Source organism: Jatropha curcas, chromosome 7 (assembly GCF_041381405.1).
Source record: "Jatropha curcas cultivar XTBG-Jc1 chromosome 7, XTBG_Jcur_1.0, whole genome shotgun sequence".
NCBI classification, from domain to species: domain Eukaryota; kingdom Viridiplantae; phylum Streptophyta; class Magnoliopsida; order Malpighiales; family Euphorbiaceae; genus Jatropha; species Jatropha curcas.
The window spans coordinates 29,154,105-29,170,177 of NC_143157.1; the positions used below are offsets into that span (position 1 = coordinate 29,154,105).

Consider the following 16,073-nt stretch of genomic DNA (forward strand, 5'->3'; position numbering starts at 1 on the left):
AAAAGAATAAGTTATTGAATATTAGAACTTTCTTTTTATTTGAATATGAGCCTGGTCAATGTGGAAATGGAATAAACTCGGAATCATTTTTTCTTTCAAAAAGAAAAAAAAAAAAGAAAAAAGAAAATAAGAATCGGAAGAATGAAATCTCCTCTCCGAGGTGACATTAGAAGCCCATTAATTAGTGCTATTAATTCGATAATGACAATTTTGTCCCAAAAGTCACGGCCAATGGCATGACGGTTGACGCAAGTTTTGTAAACTGTTCATTTATTAAACACCCAATTGCGTAGAAAAAGTTTGCAAGACTCTTCAACAACTTACTCCCTCCCTCCCTCCCTCTTCTTCTCCGTCTCGCATACCTAACATGGAGCAAAGAACTCTAGAGATCAATTTGATCTCCGCTAAAGATCTCAAAGATGTCAACCTCTTCTCCAAAATGGACGTCTACGCTGTTGTTTCAATCTCAGGCGACTCACAACAACCCAAACAAAAGATCAAAACCCCTGTTGATCACGACGGCGGCACCAACCCTACTTGGAATTTCCCTGCCAAATTCACAATCTTGGAGGCACCAGCTCAGCAAAACCGCCTAATCCTTGTGATCAATCTCCGGTGTGAGCGTGCCCTTGGTGATAAAGATATTGGTGAAGTCAACGTCCCAATCAAGGAGTTATTGGAAACCATGGGAGATGGAAAATCTATGCAATTTGTTAGTTATCAGGTCAGGAAGCCATCAGGAAAGCCTAAAGGTCAGTTAAATTTTTCTTATAAGTTTAGTGAGAAGGCTATTGTCTCAGGACCTGAAAAAGTGAGCGAAAAGGCCAACCAACCAGTCACTGCATATCCTGCTCCGCCGCCTGCTGGGATTGGCTCTAGTTCAGCACCTTATGGTGCTCCTGGGCCTTATCCACCTCCACCACCAAGCGATCCAGTCCCACCAATGGCAAATTATAGTTACCCACCACCTGCATATGCTGGATATCCACCACCACCTGCATATGCTGGATATCCACCGCCGCTGCCACAGCCATATGCTGGATACCCACAACAAGCTCATCCGCCAGGACATGGATACCCGCCGCCGCCTCCACCCGCAGGTTATGGGTATCCACCGGTTCAGGCTGGATATGGATATCAACCAGTGCAACAACCGGCAAAGAAGAACAAATTTGGAATGGGATTGGGAGCTGGCTTGTTAGGAGGAGCAATTGGTGGGCTTTTGATCGGAGATATGGTGTCTGATGCTGCATCTTATGATGCTGGGTATGATGCAGGATTTGATGATGCCGGTGGATTTTGATTCTCTCAATTTTTTCTTCTTGTTAATGTTTTTGTCAGACTTATCTTATGGGATGTTAATGGTTGGTGTAGAATAAATGATGGATTTTGTCTTTTAAGAATCTGGATATTTTCTCCTTAATGATCTCATCTCAGTCTTAATTAATCTAAGACGCTGCACTTTTCTGATTACTTCCCCTTCTTTATTGCGTACACGACAGAGGCGAATCTTCCAAAGTGGATACCACTTTTTGAGTTCAGAATTAGAATATTCTCTTCAAAGTTTCTATGTGATGCTACTTTATTACCAAGAAAATAAAAGAAAGGCTCGTTCTAGAAAAACTTGCACCATTCACCGGCGGACAAAAGACAAACAGGAAATAACAATTCCGGCAAGAATAGCAGATGGAACAAGCTGTCTATTTCTTGTTCAACTACATCAAGCAAATTATTCAAGACTTGAGCTTTTCTTTATTTACACCGTAACATGACCGAGCCATGGCAATCAAGATAATTGATTTGATTTAATTATATAAAATAATTGATTTGATTCTATTAATGTTTCAAAAAATCAAAAACAAATTATATATTTTGATCGGTTCAATTCGATTTTCATCCAACCAACCATTTGCACTCTCTCCTACCGTCCTACTCGAGGGACTATCATTACGAGTTAAGGAATCCCATCGCTGAAGGACAACAATAGGACACGCGGGTGAGACCGTTTATATTTCACGGTAGTCCAACGACGGGCGGCCCGGTTTGCCAATGGTTTGGACATGCCAACGGGCTCACACAAGTAAGTTAGACGATTAAAATCTGGGCTTAGTTCTTTAAAAGCCCACTCCAAATAAGCTTTCCCTGTTTCAAAAATAGGGTTTTGATCCCCAAAACCCTAAAATGCAAAGCTGACAAATTTCGTTGCTTCGTTTTAATTAACTCCTTTCCTCTAATTTGTCATTGATTTTTCCTCCAATCGTCCCTTCAAAGAATCAAGATGAGGCCTTTGGACGAGACTGAAACGGAGGCTGTTTTCAAGAAGCTACACAATTTCACTGGCAACAATCTCAAGAACATCGTCGAGAACCCTTCCCATGAAGGACCTGACCCGAATCCTGGTCGCTACTGCTTCAGGCTCCAGAAGAACAAGGTATACTATGTCAGTGAGTCTTTAGTGAAGAGAGCTACGAACATTAGCCGTAAGAATTTGGCCTCTCTGGGTACTTGCATAGGCAAATTCACGCATGGAGGTAGCTTTCACTTGACGATTCAGGCCTTGAATCTATTGGCTGCCAATGCTAAACACAAAGTTTGGCTGAAACCCACATCCGAGATGTCGTTTTTGTATGGAAATCATGTACTGAAAGGTGGATTGGGGAGGATTACTGACAGTATTTCGAAAAATGACGGGGTTGTGGTATTCTCTATGTCTGATGTGCCGTTAGGGTTTGGTACTGCAGCAAGATCGACCCAGGATTGCAGGAAATTGGATCCTAATGGAATAGTGGTGCATCACCAATCTGATATTGGTGAGTATTTGAGGATGGAGGATGAGCTTTAAGAGAATTGAGTGTCTTTAGGTGGTTTTAGGAGGGTCTTCGAATATGGGTTGGTGTTTGGTTGTAGAGACATGCTAGTTGAATTAAGTGTGTCTCGTCTAATTTTGAATGTAATATGAGGTTGTTGTTATGATTTTGTTTGGAAATTTGATGAAATGGCTTTCTTACTTGCCTTTTTCTGTTATTCAATTTTGTGTTTATATTAGTTTCACTTGTAGCCATTCTCTTATGTTCTTCAATTGTTTGTTTCAAATTAGAAGTTGTTTTCCTTATATAATACATGCTTGAATGATTTAATTGTTATTGGTTCGAAAGCTGATTGGATATCTATTTATTTGTTAACTTTACTTTTGCATAATTAACATGATGAACATGTTAGTTTCTATCTTTTTTTTGTTGTATTTCTTAGTCTCTGTTTTTACCTGTGCGGCTATGCAACTGTAATCCTTGGTTCAAGGAAGCATGTTCCTTCTGTATGCACTCTTTTTGGATCCTTCTGAGTGGTTTGAAATGGTAGCTCAGTTCCATGCTTCTTTATATTATATTGTTTCTGGAATAAAAGTTCTCATTCTAAGAATTATAGTTTATGTAACCCCCCTTGCTGCAAAAGTTCTTGTCTTGATTTCTTGTGCTTTCTGCTTGAATTTCATCATTATGTATATTAACCTACTAACTGGTTTTCTTACTAAAATACTGCTATATTATTTAATTTCTTGTATTCTTTTCATGAATTACACTTTTTCTTGTTACGATAATCGTCATCTGCACCCTATCTGTTTCCTAGCATCTTTATACTAGCACCTTCTTTCGATCATTGCTACAAGAGAAATAACATGAAATTTTGTTTGAATTCAAATGTTTCTCACATTTAGTAGCTATTCACATTAATGAATAAGAACAAATGATTAGTTATATGTAGAAACTGTTATGTTATTTGGCCGTACAAGTCTAAGATTGAAAGCCCCATGGTGTCGTAGAGCAGTAGGAAAATTATGATAGTGAGCTCATATTGGTGCAGGATTCTTTTTGTTTATATGCTTATCTTCAATGTGTTAAAAGTTAGTTAATAGTATGGTAAGGGTGATCTGTTTTTAATGAAATTGTATGCACAATGTAAAATTGGTGGCTCAAATGGTCGGCGCTTTTCTTTTAGAAATATTTATTTAGGGAGGCCATGGATGCAATGTTCAATAACAGGGATCCTCGAGACTTCCATTGTTGGTTTTATGGTAAAACAGGTGAATAGTATAACGGGCCGTATAATGTCGATCTCAATTAAGGTATAATGGGCCGTATATTGGTGCAATGTCGATCTCAATTAAGGTGTAATGGGCCGTGTAGTATTACTGTAATGGGCCGTGTAGTAGTTGGGCTTTGTTTGTTAAAGTAGGCCTTTTAATCTGAAAATCCGTGAAATCGAACCCCGATCAGTACCGCGAGAGGGTACTATGATACCACTACAGCCGATGCGCTAATACGAACAAGCTGTGAAATGTTTATAAAAACGATAAAAACACAAGGGTTGCCATGGCATTCTGTTCAAGTAATACAAAGTATCAAAGAAGGATGAAAAAAAAGGCATAAAAAATAATAATAATAATAATAAAATAAAGATCAGGAATCAACGGTTCTAAATGGATGATTTATGGTGTAGTGGCATTTTAGTTAAGATTTTGGGATAAAGTTATCCAAGTATTACGTTAACCAATTCACATCTAAAAATGATTGAAGGATTGTAAACTCAATTAATTAAGTATATAAATGCATGATTAGAAAAAATTAATGAAGTCATTTTCAAGGAATCATAGAACGTGAACAGGAATTAAAACTTCATTTGCTGTTATTAAGAAGGAATTGATCCTTCATTCCAAATGTTTTAGCACTTTATTCTTTGTATAAGTGTATATGGCCTCATTCCATCTCTCAGTTAGGCATAAACTTAATGCTAGATAAGAATTAAAATCATTCTAATTTTAGCTTTAATTTTATTCCCTACGTACCCAATTGATCTCTCTTCCTCTTCAATAATTAATTAGTATACCATTAAGGAAAAAAAAATAATTAATAAAACAAATGTCATTCCAACTTTTAATGAACCAAATTAGTTTTTTTATTACAATATTTTAAACCGATATTGGTGGAGATCGAATAAGTTCATGTACAATTAGAGACGACATAGGGCCATACGTAATTAATTTAGTTTAAAGATACTCAATTTTAGATTAAGATGGATAATTTTCTTGAAACCCACTTTGAGAAAGAATTTTTCTTCTTTCATTTGCATATAAGTATAATTATTAAGTGTGTCATTGCATTCTTTGGGCCTACTGGCATCCAGTTCCCTCCTAATATAAAAATAAAGAATCCACCAATTATCAACGGGATTTAGTCTAAGTAGAATGAACTATTCCCTGCTCGGAACGCTTTCTCTTTAAAAATCTGACGCGATGCAAGTAGGATTATATTTGACACTTGTAAGGAAAAAAAAAAAAAAAAAAAAAACCTATGATTAAGAAATGTACGGTCAAGAATATCTATCTTTTATCTAATATCATTGTATATTTATATGGGCAAGAGTCTAAATTCTCAACCTTGGATTATTCTTATACTCCATTTATATATTTTGTATGCAACGCACTCACTCTCTTGCGTTTTGAATATGTATGGAGAAAAGTTAGGTTAAAGATGTTTATTAATACATTAACGTAGTCTTTTCATGTCTAAAAACGTTTTTTTTTTAATGTAATTAATCTAACTTAATTAATGATTAGCCGCCCATATTCTCAAACAAGTATTCTTCTTGTCCTTATAAATGAGAGAGAATAGCTTCATTTTACTCGAATATGTATAGGTTTAATTTTATGTATTAATTAATTAATTATCCTTGACATAATATCTTTGATATTCACCTTAATAAATTACATGATTCTTTATTTTAAAAAAATATAATAAAACGTGACTAATTATTAATTATAGGTGTATATAAATAAAACCCTAACTAGCTTTAATCAGCGGTGATTAGATCAATAAAAATAGATTATATCATAAAGTGAATTTTACCAATAATATCAAAGATTTCAAAATCTAATATCGCTATTATTTTACCTGAATACTATCCTGATACGAGTATAAAAACACGCGTGCAAACAAAAATGAAAATCCTGATTAGCTATATATAGATATACAAGTAGAAATTTACCATTGGAAAAGGAAAGAAAACAATGTGCTTTAGTGATTAAGATGGATCGGTTCTTTTTTCTTCAAAAAAGAAGAGGTTAAGAAAGAAAAGCATATAAACTTAAAATGAATGGACGTGAAACGATGTGTAGTATGTCTTGCCTGGTTAAATGTAGAAGTTCAAAATTACTTTTTGTTGGTCTGAATTTCCAAGGGACATGAGGCAATCACATGGGCATGTAGTTGAAGAATGTGTGTAATAATATTGTTGTGGAGCCTAGAATAATTCTAACCTATGTTTTTTGAAGCATATGAATATTTATGTTTGTGTGTAAGAGGTTAGAGTCTATTTGGATTGGGGACTACAAAAGAAGAAAAATAGAAAGCTGATTTGGCATGTCGTATAACCTCAAAGAAGATTTGTGGGATATAAAGAATCATCGCTATCCCAGGAGGACATAAACTATGAGGTGGAAAATTTTTCTGTTTGCCACCTCATGCATATATATACGTAAATAACTATCTACATCAACTGCTTATAAGGAAAAGAAAAACCTATGTACGTCATGTAAGTTCCAACAATTCCAATATATATTCCTTCCGTGGGTAACCAATATTTTACATAAGCATAGAAATATATAGAAGCTTCTTTTCAAGAAAGAAGATATATATGATTACAAAAATATTATTAATATATAATATACTTAATTGAATTGGCTCGAATAGTAAGGTACTCTTGAACAATAATCTCTCAAAGATTCAATCTAGAAAAAATTGACAATTACGAATAATCTCGTGTCTAAAAAATATAAGAAAAGTTTATTTTGTTTTGAACTTCTACTGAAAATTTGTATTAAATCTGAATATTGTAAATCATAATATATCATAATAGTCAATTTAGTCATTATCATGAGACATTCGTTTCAAACATCTTTAGAAGAAACTAGCTACCATTTTGTATATAGGAACATATTCTTTAATCCGTTGTTTGGAATAATTAAATTTCACAAAATTTTGTAGAATTTATTTATAAATTTAAAATTTTGTGTTTAGTATGAAAAAACTGAAGAATTAAATTCTTATTCTATGGATTTGGATATAACTAAATTAAATTCTAAAAAAAAAAAATGTGAAATTTCTAAATGAACTCCACAAATTTAAACAGATGAAAATTTGATCGGTCTAGTCTTTTAAAAATTATTATGCCAAGAGTATTTTAAAAAATAAAAATAAATAAATTTATTCCAAACATAGAAAAGAATTTATTTATAAATGAATTTCATATTTTGAATTCATTTATACCAATTAGAGCGTAAAGTCAAACAGCTGTGCAATTTTTCCTAAAAAAATTAATTTCATTTTCAAGTAAAGCAGAATATGCAATGAAAGATCTCGAGAAAAAGATGGAAAAACAGAAAGCCAGTAAATGGTCCAGTAATAAAAAAGATCGAAAGGAATAAACAGTGAAGAAGACATAAAATAATTTAACCAATGGAGCAGAAAGCTTGTAAGAAAGAAAAGAATTAGGGTAGAAGTGTTGGGTTTGATGAGGAGAAGTCTTCTTCGCGAGGACCATGCGCATTACAAGATTAGGGCACAATGGGTTCTTGATAAAGATAGAATGTGCCCTAAAGCCCTACACTAAATGCATCAACTTTGATTCGGCTGGTAAAATTGGGTGCCAGAATCTTATAGTAGCTTTTTCGGCATTTCAAGTAGTTGTTGTTTGCTCCTCCATCGACATTTCCTATTCTTCTGCTTTTTTCTAGATATTTTCATTTCACAAATTTGCAAAACACACAAGGATATAGCTGATTAATCTCTCTTTAAGCTAAAATTATTTTTTGATGTTGTCAATGATCTTTCTGGGTGATCTACGACGATGTAATCAATAAGAAAATTGAGAAAGATTGATGCTTAGGTTAGAGAAAATTACAGAAAAAGTTAAAAATGATTAAAGTTTAAGATTTATATATGTGTTATATAGAGTGAACGAAAAGTTTTTTTATTATCATATGTGTTTTAAAATTGTTCGACATAAGATTTTTTATATTGAATCATTTATAATGTAATTATAGATCATTTGGTTTAAAGTAATTTATAACTTTAATCTATATTCGAGTTTATCGATGCAATTGTATAAAGTTGTATGTATCATAATTATATAACCCTAGATTGAAAACTAAAAGTTGAAGCAAGAGAAGTAAATAGTCAACAGTAGTTAGGCAGACTTAAACCCTTGTTAATTAGGGTTAGGCGGCCACCCTGCAAAAAGGAAACTGACATTTCCAACAAACCAGAATTTAAGAATCCTCTTCCAATTATTATTTTTAATTATTTTATTTTTGGTCCCACCCCACACCCCTTCATCGTTATTGGTTTCTCTTTCTCATTCACAAATTTTGGAAAAGACACCAATATTATGCGTTCCCATAAGCATCCTTCTTTCTACTTATGGAACTTTTATTCGTATATATTGACCATTCAAATTCCATTTAATCAATTTCATTATCTTAAATATTAGGTAGACTGAAGAATAAGATAAAGGAATTAACCCTTTCAAAAGCTTTTTTTTCTTTTTTCCATATCCAAAATTAATATATATATTCCATTCCTTGTGATTAACCTAAGCAAGAAAGCAAAAGCATCTCAAAATTACATCACTTTATATGATAACCATCAAACATTTATACAGATTGATGATACCCTTCTTCCTTGCTTCCAGATTTATATATTTATATATATTCAGAACAAAACAAAGATTCCCATAGTGGAGGGTTATTTAAGACTAGGATAAAGAAAACAAAGGATTCTCCTCAATCCGATTATGCCACATTGGAATTGGAATGATGGTAACATGTGTCCCAAACAATCCTGACCTTGCCAAATTAATTTCCTTTTTACTAAAAAATAAAATTATTAACTAATAATATATATTTTTGCATCTCAAGATTGGGTCCCACCTAAGCAACGCCCACACCCAAACATCCTTTATATCCATCATTACACACGACTCTTCTCCCTCTTCTCTTCTATATAAATACCCAACAATCAATGCAATCTCCATGACCAACTCCAACTCCAAATTAATCTTCTTTGTATTGCAATATAATCTTAAAGAAAGGAAAATGTCCGGTGTTTGGGTTTTCAAGAACGGTGTCGTGCGGTTGGTGGAGAACCCAGGAGCAGAGTCTCTTGATGGAAGCAGGCAAGGATCTAGCAGTCGCCGGAAAGTTCTGGTTCACACTCCTAGTAATGAAATAATAACTTCTTATTCCGTTTTGGAACACAAATTATCTTCTCTTGGATGGGAAAGGTATTATGATGATCCTGACCTTCTTCAATTCCATAAAAGATCCACAGTTCATCTTATTTCTCTCCCTAAAGATTTCAGCAAGTTCAAGTCCATGCACATGTACGATATTGTCGTCAAGAATCGTAACATGTTCGAAGTCAGGGATATGTAGCTAATATAATAGTGCTTTGCTGTTGTGTCTGTTATATAATATAATAATTCTGTGTGTCTAATTGATCTTGAGTTTGTCTGTACTATAGAGTGAGATGATTGCATATCCTTCTCATAAGTAATGTTATTTGTTTTTTTTTTTTTTAGGATTTTGGGATATGGGTTTGATTGATTACATGTGCCAAGTCCTGTGTGTATTAGGTTAGGGATAGTTAATAATGTAGTTAAGGGTTTGCTTTCATTATGAGCACGTAGTTGGTGACAAGGTATCACAGTCATGTAAATTGTTTGTGGGAATGAAAATTCGTCTTCTTTTGTGTGTTTTCCTTCGTTTGACACCTTTTTTTTATATATTATCTCTCGATCGGGCTCTTCAGAGTGTTGATACACGCAGCGTTTTCTCTGTTTTTACTGGCAAAACCCATATGAAAATGCAATTCTTTTTGAATGGTAGTTTTAGGGTTAAATATTTGACATGTTGGAACGAAAAATAAGGGTGTGGGTATTGCATTTGGCATGAATTGATATTATAGTATTATGGCTGTTGATATTATAGATATGAAAGTAGAGAAAGAAGCAAAAGATTTTTTGTTTTGTTTTTTTTTTTTTTTTTTTATTGGGAGAGGAAAAGGGATTGGTCACGTGAAGCCAACAATTTGCTTTGCTTACCAACAAGGTGGTGATGCCATGTCTTTATGAGCAAGTGGACAATACTATCCAATTTGCATGGAGAGCCTCTCTCATCTCTGGCCTCACTCACCATTTTTACTCGATCTTGTAAAAACAATCGCAATTATACATTTATATAAAAAAGACTGTAAATTTATTGGTTATAATGAGAAAAACATGTGATGTTTTGCTTGAAGTAGCAAGTTTTTAACCTGGGATTAAAATTTTACCTGAAAAAGAAGTTTTTTTCCTGGAAATAGAAAAGGACAGTTTACATGGCTGAAATGAAGGGATAGGTCATATATATGTCTGCCCATTCCCCCAAAAGGAAGGAGATTTTATCATAATTCGTAAGGTCAAGGGTCCATCTCTGGACCACCACTTTGCTGGAAAATCTGATCCGATGGATCAAAATACATATATAATATAATCCTACTGGCTGCCACCAAATATTGTAAGTTTGTAATTATATGTAATGTAAAATTTCAATAAGTGTTCAATAGCGAGCTTGCAATTTTATGAGAACAAAGTTAGGTAAGTATTTTCCATAAAGTTGCTAAAGAGATACCATAATCCAAACAAAGTACAGTGATTTTCAGAGTTCTTTTTCCTTTTTTTTATAAAAGAAAATGATGGACCATCAATAGTGTATCTTAGGTCTACCGTTTATTTATTTAATTCTGAAAATTAATGATGGTATTAGCTGGGAGGCCAGGCCAGTGGCTCTGCTCCAAAATCACAGTGACAGTACCCGGCGGTGGACCTTCGCTCTTTCCTTTGGTGATTACTGATCAGGGCCTCCTTTCTCCGTCTCCTTCATCATACATTTGCCTGCCGCGCGGAAGCCTTCTTAATATTTGACCGTTGGCCGAGCTGAGCCATAAAGCCAACAACTGTTCTATCATAGAAATGGATAATCACTATATCGTCTCAAGAAGCTGACAGAATTCTCCTCTCTTTTACATTTTTTTTTTTTAATCGAAGAGGAGATAGAATTCAAAAGGAATTTGGATGAGCGAAATGTCATATCCAATTTATTATTTTGCCAACTATGCACCAACTATATATATCTGATAATTATACTGGACAAAATACAGCAGAGCTACCCACTCTGCATTCTGTCATCACTCTTTTACTTGACTTTGTTTTCTTTTTATTTTGGAAAACAAAAATCTAGTGGACGCAAATATTTCCAAATAGATTGAATCAGCAACAACCATGCATGAAAACCAACCTTTTTGCCAAGCCATGCACACGAACCACTCCAAACAACATGTGCTTCAAAATAAAACCTTACAAACCTTATTTTATTACTTGTTATTATCTTCCTTTTGTTTTAGCAATATGTGGTAATTGTTAGGTTTTCCTTTTTTTAAGTACGAAAATAATATCATTTGGGATTCGTGGCTCATAAATGTCTTTCTGCGGATTGATTCGTTAACCTTAAAGAGAACGCGCTCTCATTTGAGCTGCTTCTTATATATATATTTTTTTGTTAATAAAAGGAAGTAAATATAACTCTTTCAAGTTAACCCTAATCTTTTTTTAAGTGCAAAAGGTACTATATCGTCCAGCCATTACTGTCTTGTTTGGATAAGGCTCTTGTATATGAACACGTGTCTAAAAGAGAAGGAATTGAAACCCACCACAGCAGTAGCTGAAGTTATTACTTGTTAGTTGTTACACGCCATAGTCATTGAAACCCATTCCTTGTTTGAATGGGTTGCAATGCACTTTTTCAGTGTCTAGTCAGTTTCTGCAATTGCTTTGCTTCTTCTTTTCTTTAGAGAGGAAGAAGTCGAAATGAGTTTCAAACAAGAGGAAAGTTTGCTATATTTATCCAATCCATAATGCGTCCAAAGAAAAGAAGAGAAGATCCTATCCAATCCAAGGATGGGGCAAGAGAGATCCTATTTTGTCTTCTTATGAGTTTGATTTTGATGGCCAGACTCTTTGTCTTTTCAACTGCATTGCATTACATACAATCTTTTTTTAGGTCTAAATTATTTCCTTTCTTTCCTTTTTCTTTTTGTTTTTCTATTTTAATAAGCTCTTGACAAGACAATGCACGTATAAGCAAACAAACATATATATAGTATTTTTTTCCTTTTTTTTTTTTTTCCATTCAAACACGTATTTTTGTGTTCTAATATAAAATGATATTAGGATAAAACTTTCTAACAAGAACAGTGAAAGGGATGTTTTAAAAAATTGTTCAATGAATGAAAGAAGGTAAAACAATTAAATGCGGGATGTTCGGCGTATCATGACTTTGTGGTGCTTCTAAATAAATAAACAAGAAAAATTAGGTGTAGGCCTATACCTAGTTGAAACTAAGCTAACCTAGTTTTCATAATGAACTTATAAAACCTAGTGATGTCTTGGAACTTGAAGCTCAAGCTTAAAGAAATGATGCCACATGTGATATTTACCTAAAGCTTTTGCAAACGGCGAAAGACTCTAAATTTCAAATCTTTAATGTTAAAGATCAAGTTCACATAAAAAAAATTACTTATAATATTGTCTGGTTTGCTTTTTCTCTTTATAAAGCAAAAATATATATATAAATATCAAAAGACGTCTAAAATTGTCTCTTAGTTAAAAACAATTGTCTCCGATTTATAATAGGAATAATAAGTCATTGTTACGGGCTATTCTGATCTTCCATTGCAGATTTGGGCCGAGGGTGAACTGATTTATGGTGGACTGGGCCGTCTCGGTGCGGGTACATATTTGACCACTGCCCCGTTTCTGCTTGTCATGCCCAACAAAATAAATTACATATGAGCATTTGGCCAACCTTTTTGCGGCATTGCCTTTTAGGCTTTTTTTATATTAGTACGTCTCCTCTGATCATAATTTAGAGAAACTGGAAAGTAATAAATGATTGCTTCATGTGAAAAATGTTTTATCAAATTTTATTTCTATATGAAATTAAAAAAAAAAAGTGTACTGTAATTTTTGACACAGATGGTACAACACATGATACAGCTTTCTTCCTCGCCTTCTGATGACAGCTCTCAAATTTCCCAGGCAAGAAACAATCCCGACAAACCAAAACTCCCCTGTCGAGTGCAAACTGTTGACAAGCTCTTTGTTGTAGTATATGACTGCAATTGAGTTCTCTCTCTCTCTCTCTCTCTCTCTCTCTATTTATATATATGTGCTGAAGTATTACTAGTTGGTGCAATCAAATCCATGGCAAATGGACAGCCAGATTATAAGAACTAGAAGCAATAAGATTCCAAGAACCACCAATTTAATCTTCATGTTCTGATACCACATTTTCCTTCGGAGTTGTGTCCCCTGTTTCTTATATGCTTGGGCCTGAATTTCGCAACAAAAAATTATTACAAATTAAAAATTAAAAAACAGTAAAGACCAAGCATCAGAGTTTAAGTGATTGAAGAATTTATTCTGCATAGAAAAATATGTTAATTGACCTGATCACGTAAATTCTCAGTCTTGTCAGCCAAATTCGTTATGGTCTCGCCTCTATCGATAACCTGAAAGATGAAAATGGGGTCAACAGAGCTTGAAACGCAAGATTGACATTTACCTATAAAACAAAGTAGGCACTTATCTAAATTCTTAAAAAAACATGGAAAATAGCATGAATTCCAACTTGCTTTCTCTGCCCCTTTTAAGACAACTCTTTCTCAAACAATTTCAGAATTTAAGTTATCATCATCAGCACGTGGTATGACAAACATCTTTTAGAAGATTAGCCCAAAAGAATGAAACCTTGGACCTTAATTTGATGCATTGATAAAAACATGGGCATCAGAATTTGCCTTTTATGTCTCGAATATAACTTTCAACAGTTATCCCCAACTGACTTTTAGTTTCCAAGCCCATATTTTTAATGTTCATACTTCATAGGGAGTCATAAAAAATATGCACTGAAAGAAAAATCAACCTACTAGCTAAACTGGACTGGTCATGTGTGTTTTTCAGAACAGTTCACTTACCTTGTCAATATTCCCTAACATTATACTTTTAACTTCTGAAACTTGAGCTTTCACTTTTAATAGTTTCTCAATTTCTTCAGCATGATCGATAATATATTTCATGTGCTCTTTCATAATTGGCCTGAAAAAGGAAATCATGCTACCACCTTACTTTCTGATACAAAAATTGTAATCAAAATACTTTATAATTCTTTATGGACATTTTTTTACATTTCCTTGTCTTATTTTTTCACTTCTTTTTTTTTTTTTTAAAGATTTTTTGAACGCAACAATTGATTGACTTCCATAGATTCACATACCCAAACTCCTTGTTGAGGCTCTTGGCAACGGCTGTATCTGCTTTACCACCCCCATATCTTTTCTTGAAGTCTGCTTTCATGCGTTCCAAAAAAGCAATGGAGATTTGTTTGCTAACTGATTCTTTCGCAACAACACAATATGCTGCAAATAGCAGAAAGCGAGTATAAGAACTTTCCTCACCATGTTCAATTGACACCAATTCGTTTATATACCAAAGAAAGACCAGATAAGTACAAGGTCCATTTATAACAGTTACCTTTTATGAGATACTGATACTAAAATCAATAGAGTAAGGTTCTATTAGTATAGAAAAATTAGAAAGATGGATGACCGAAATATAGAAAATATGTGTTATGCCAAGAAAATTTTGACAAGGTAAATACACATGTTTGTAGTTGCAGACTTGGCTACTAAAACCACTCAGCATAAGTAGTAAATGACAAATACACAAGTGAGTCAGAGAGAGTGTGCGTGACTTTACCAAGCAGATCAACTCATCACATCCCTCAACCCTCAACTCAGAGCTAAACATATGTATTTGTAAAATACAGCTAAAGCCTATGTGCCCCCCGACCATTGTTTGTGAGGACTACTTCAAATTGAAACACTATCAATAAAATTATGTGAAGCATAAAGTTTTTAACCCTTCAATGCTGATCATCCCTCAAAGGGGATAAAGCTTCAGCAATGATGGTTCACCCAGAATTTAGTAACTCGAGTCTAAAGCATGAAATATTATAGGAAGCCTTTTGATTCTTTTATAAGGTATCATACAATTGAACCAGGCAATGTCAAGACAAGAGATTTCTATATTTTCACATTTAAAATTTCTCACAACAAAATTTTCAATCATGCTACTCAAATCTCAGATTGATTTCTAGGCAAAATCCTATATTGGCATTCAGATTTTGAATGAAAATGGAATGTTTCAAGTTTCGAACCTGCAAAGCTATTGAGCTTACTCCGACCAATTATTTATTTATTTTTTTTAAGTTTCCCGTTGCACATTTTTCTCGGAAACCAAACAGTAAATCAGCTAAATAAACAAGCAAAATGAAAAAAGGTAAAAAGCATTCAAACTGCTCGAGTATTAGCCAATAACCAAGCAAATCCAAAAGTTAAAAGCGTGTTTTCTAACTAGATCCATTCACTTTCGCTAGCAATTCAAATCTCCACTCTGTTTTACATAGCTCCCCAGAAGAACAGAAACATAATAGAAAATTGCAGAGTAAAGATTAATTACCGTAACCATCCTCGACAAGAAAATTAAAAGTGTGGTGGTCACAATTGTAAGTGAACTTGTCATTAGAGGAAGGCAATCTTTGAAGACACTGAGCCGCGATCGCCGGAAAGTTCCCAGTGAACTCGGTGTACTCGGCCAAAATCATGGTTCCTCTTGCAACAAAACTGTAAATGAAGGATTCCTGACTCATTTCTATTTGAGCTCCACAGAGTCAGCTAGGGCCGAGTTTTGAGACAAAGATTTGAGAAACAGGATTAAGACAAGACAACGGGAGAGAGAGAAGCGACTAAGCGAAGGTTGTTCAGGTTATACGTTAGCGTTGTCTAAACCTTGTGTTTGGGCCGTATTTTTCTTCGATGAGAAGAAAGAATATATTTGCTTGGATTAATTTTTCGGCCTAAATAAAA

At 34.1% G+C, this 16,073-nt stretch overlaps 4 protein-coding genes across 4 annotated transcripts; 3 read left to right on the forward strand and 1 right to left on the reverse strand.

Moving 5' to 3' along the window:
• The first annotated feature begins 143 nt into the window (after positions 1 to 143).
• On the forward strand, positions 144 to 1,423 carry LOC105643414 (protein SRC2). The gene has a single exon (XM_012228529.4). The coding sequence runs from the start codon at positions 368 to 370 to the stop codon at positions 1,301 to 1,303; it is 936 nt and encodes a 311-aa protein (XP_012083919.1). The 5' UTR covers positions 144 to 367; the 3' UTR covers positions 1,304 to 1,423.
• A 743-nt stretch (positions 1,424 to 2,166) lies between these two features.
• On the forward strand, positions 2,167 to 3,024 carry LOC105643415 (RNA binding protein). Its single transcript, XM_012228530.4, has one exon. The coding sequence runs from the start codon at positions 2,279 to 2,281 to the stop codon at positions 2,840 to 2,842; it is 564 nt and encodes a 187-aa protein (XP_012083920.1). The 5' UTR covers positions 2,167 to 2,278; the 3' UTR covers positions 2,843 to 3,024.
• A 6,032-nt stretch (positions 3,025 to 9,056) lies between these two features.
• Positions 9,057 to 9,809, forward strand: LOC105643416 (flowering-promoting factor 1-like protein 1). The gene has a single exon (XM_012228531.4). The coding sequence runs from the start codon at positions 9,083 to 9,085 to the stop codon at positions 9,482 to 9,484; it is 402 nt and encodes a 133-aa protein (XP_012083921.2). The 5' UTR covers positions 9,057 to 9,082; the 3' UTR covers positions 9,485 to 9,809.
• A 3,240-nt stretch (positions 9,810 to 13,049) lies between these two features.
• Positions 13,050 to 16,023, reverse strand: VAMP724 (vesicle-associated membrane protein 724). The gene is made up of 5 exons (XM_012228533.4): positions 15,667 to 16,023; positions 14,423 to 14,564; positions 14,124 to 14,244; positions 13,596 to 13,658; positions 13,050 to 13,479 (listed from the first exon to the last, which is right to left on the reverse strand). The coding sequence occupies exons 1-5, from the start codon at positions 15,854 to 15,856 to the stop codon at positions 13,330 to 13,332; spliced, it is 666 nt and encodes a 221-aa protein (XP_012083923.1). The 5' UTR covers positions 15,857 to 16,023; the 3' UTR covers positions 13,050 to 13,329.
• Between the last annotated feature and the right edge of the window lie 50 nt (positions 16,024 to 16,073).

Bases quoted from the DNA above. Each gene is read 5' to 3' on its own strand.
- LOC105643414 (XM_012228529.4), top strand. From the start codon at position 368: ATGGAGCAAAGAACTCTAGAGATCAATTTGATCTCCGCTAAAGATCTC.
- LOC105643416 (XM_012228531.4), top strand. From the start codon at position 9,083: ATGACCAACTCCAACTCCAAATTAATCTTCTTTGTATTGCAATATAAT.
- VAMP724 (XM_012228533.4), bottom strand. From the start codon at position 15,856: ATGAGTCAGGAATCCTTCATTTACAGTTTTGTTGCAAGAGGAACCATG. The intron at 14,565-15,666 runs GTAATTAATCTT...TGCTATTTGCAG, and splicing joins TCTTGTCGAGGATGGTTACG to CATATTGTGTTGTTGCGAAA. The intron at 14,245-14,422 runs GTATGTGAATCT...TTCCTTTTTCAG, and splicing joins AGCCTCAACAAGGAGTTTGG to GCCAATTATGAAAGAGCACA.
- LOC105643415 (XM_012228530.4), top strand. From the start codon at position 2,279: ATGAGGCCTTTGGACGAGACTGAAACGGAGGCTGTTTTCAAGAAGCTA.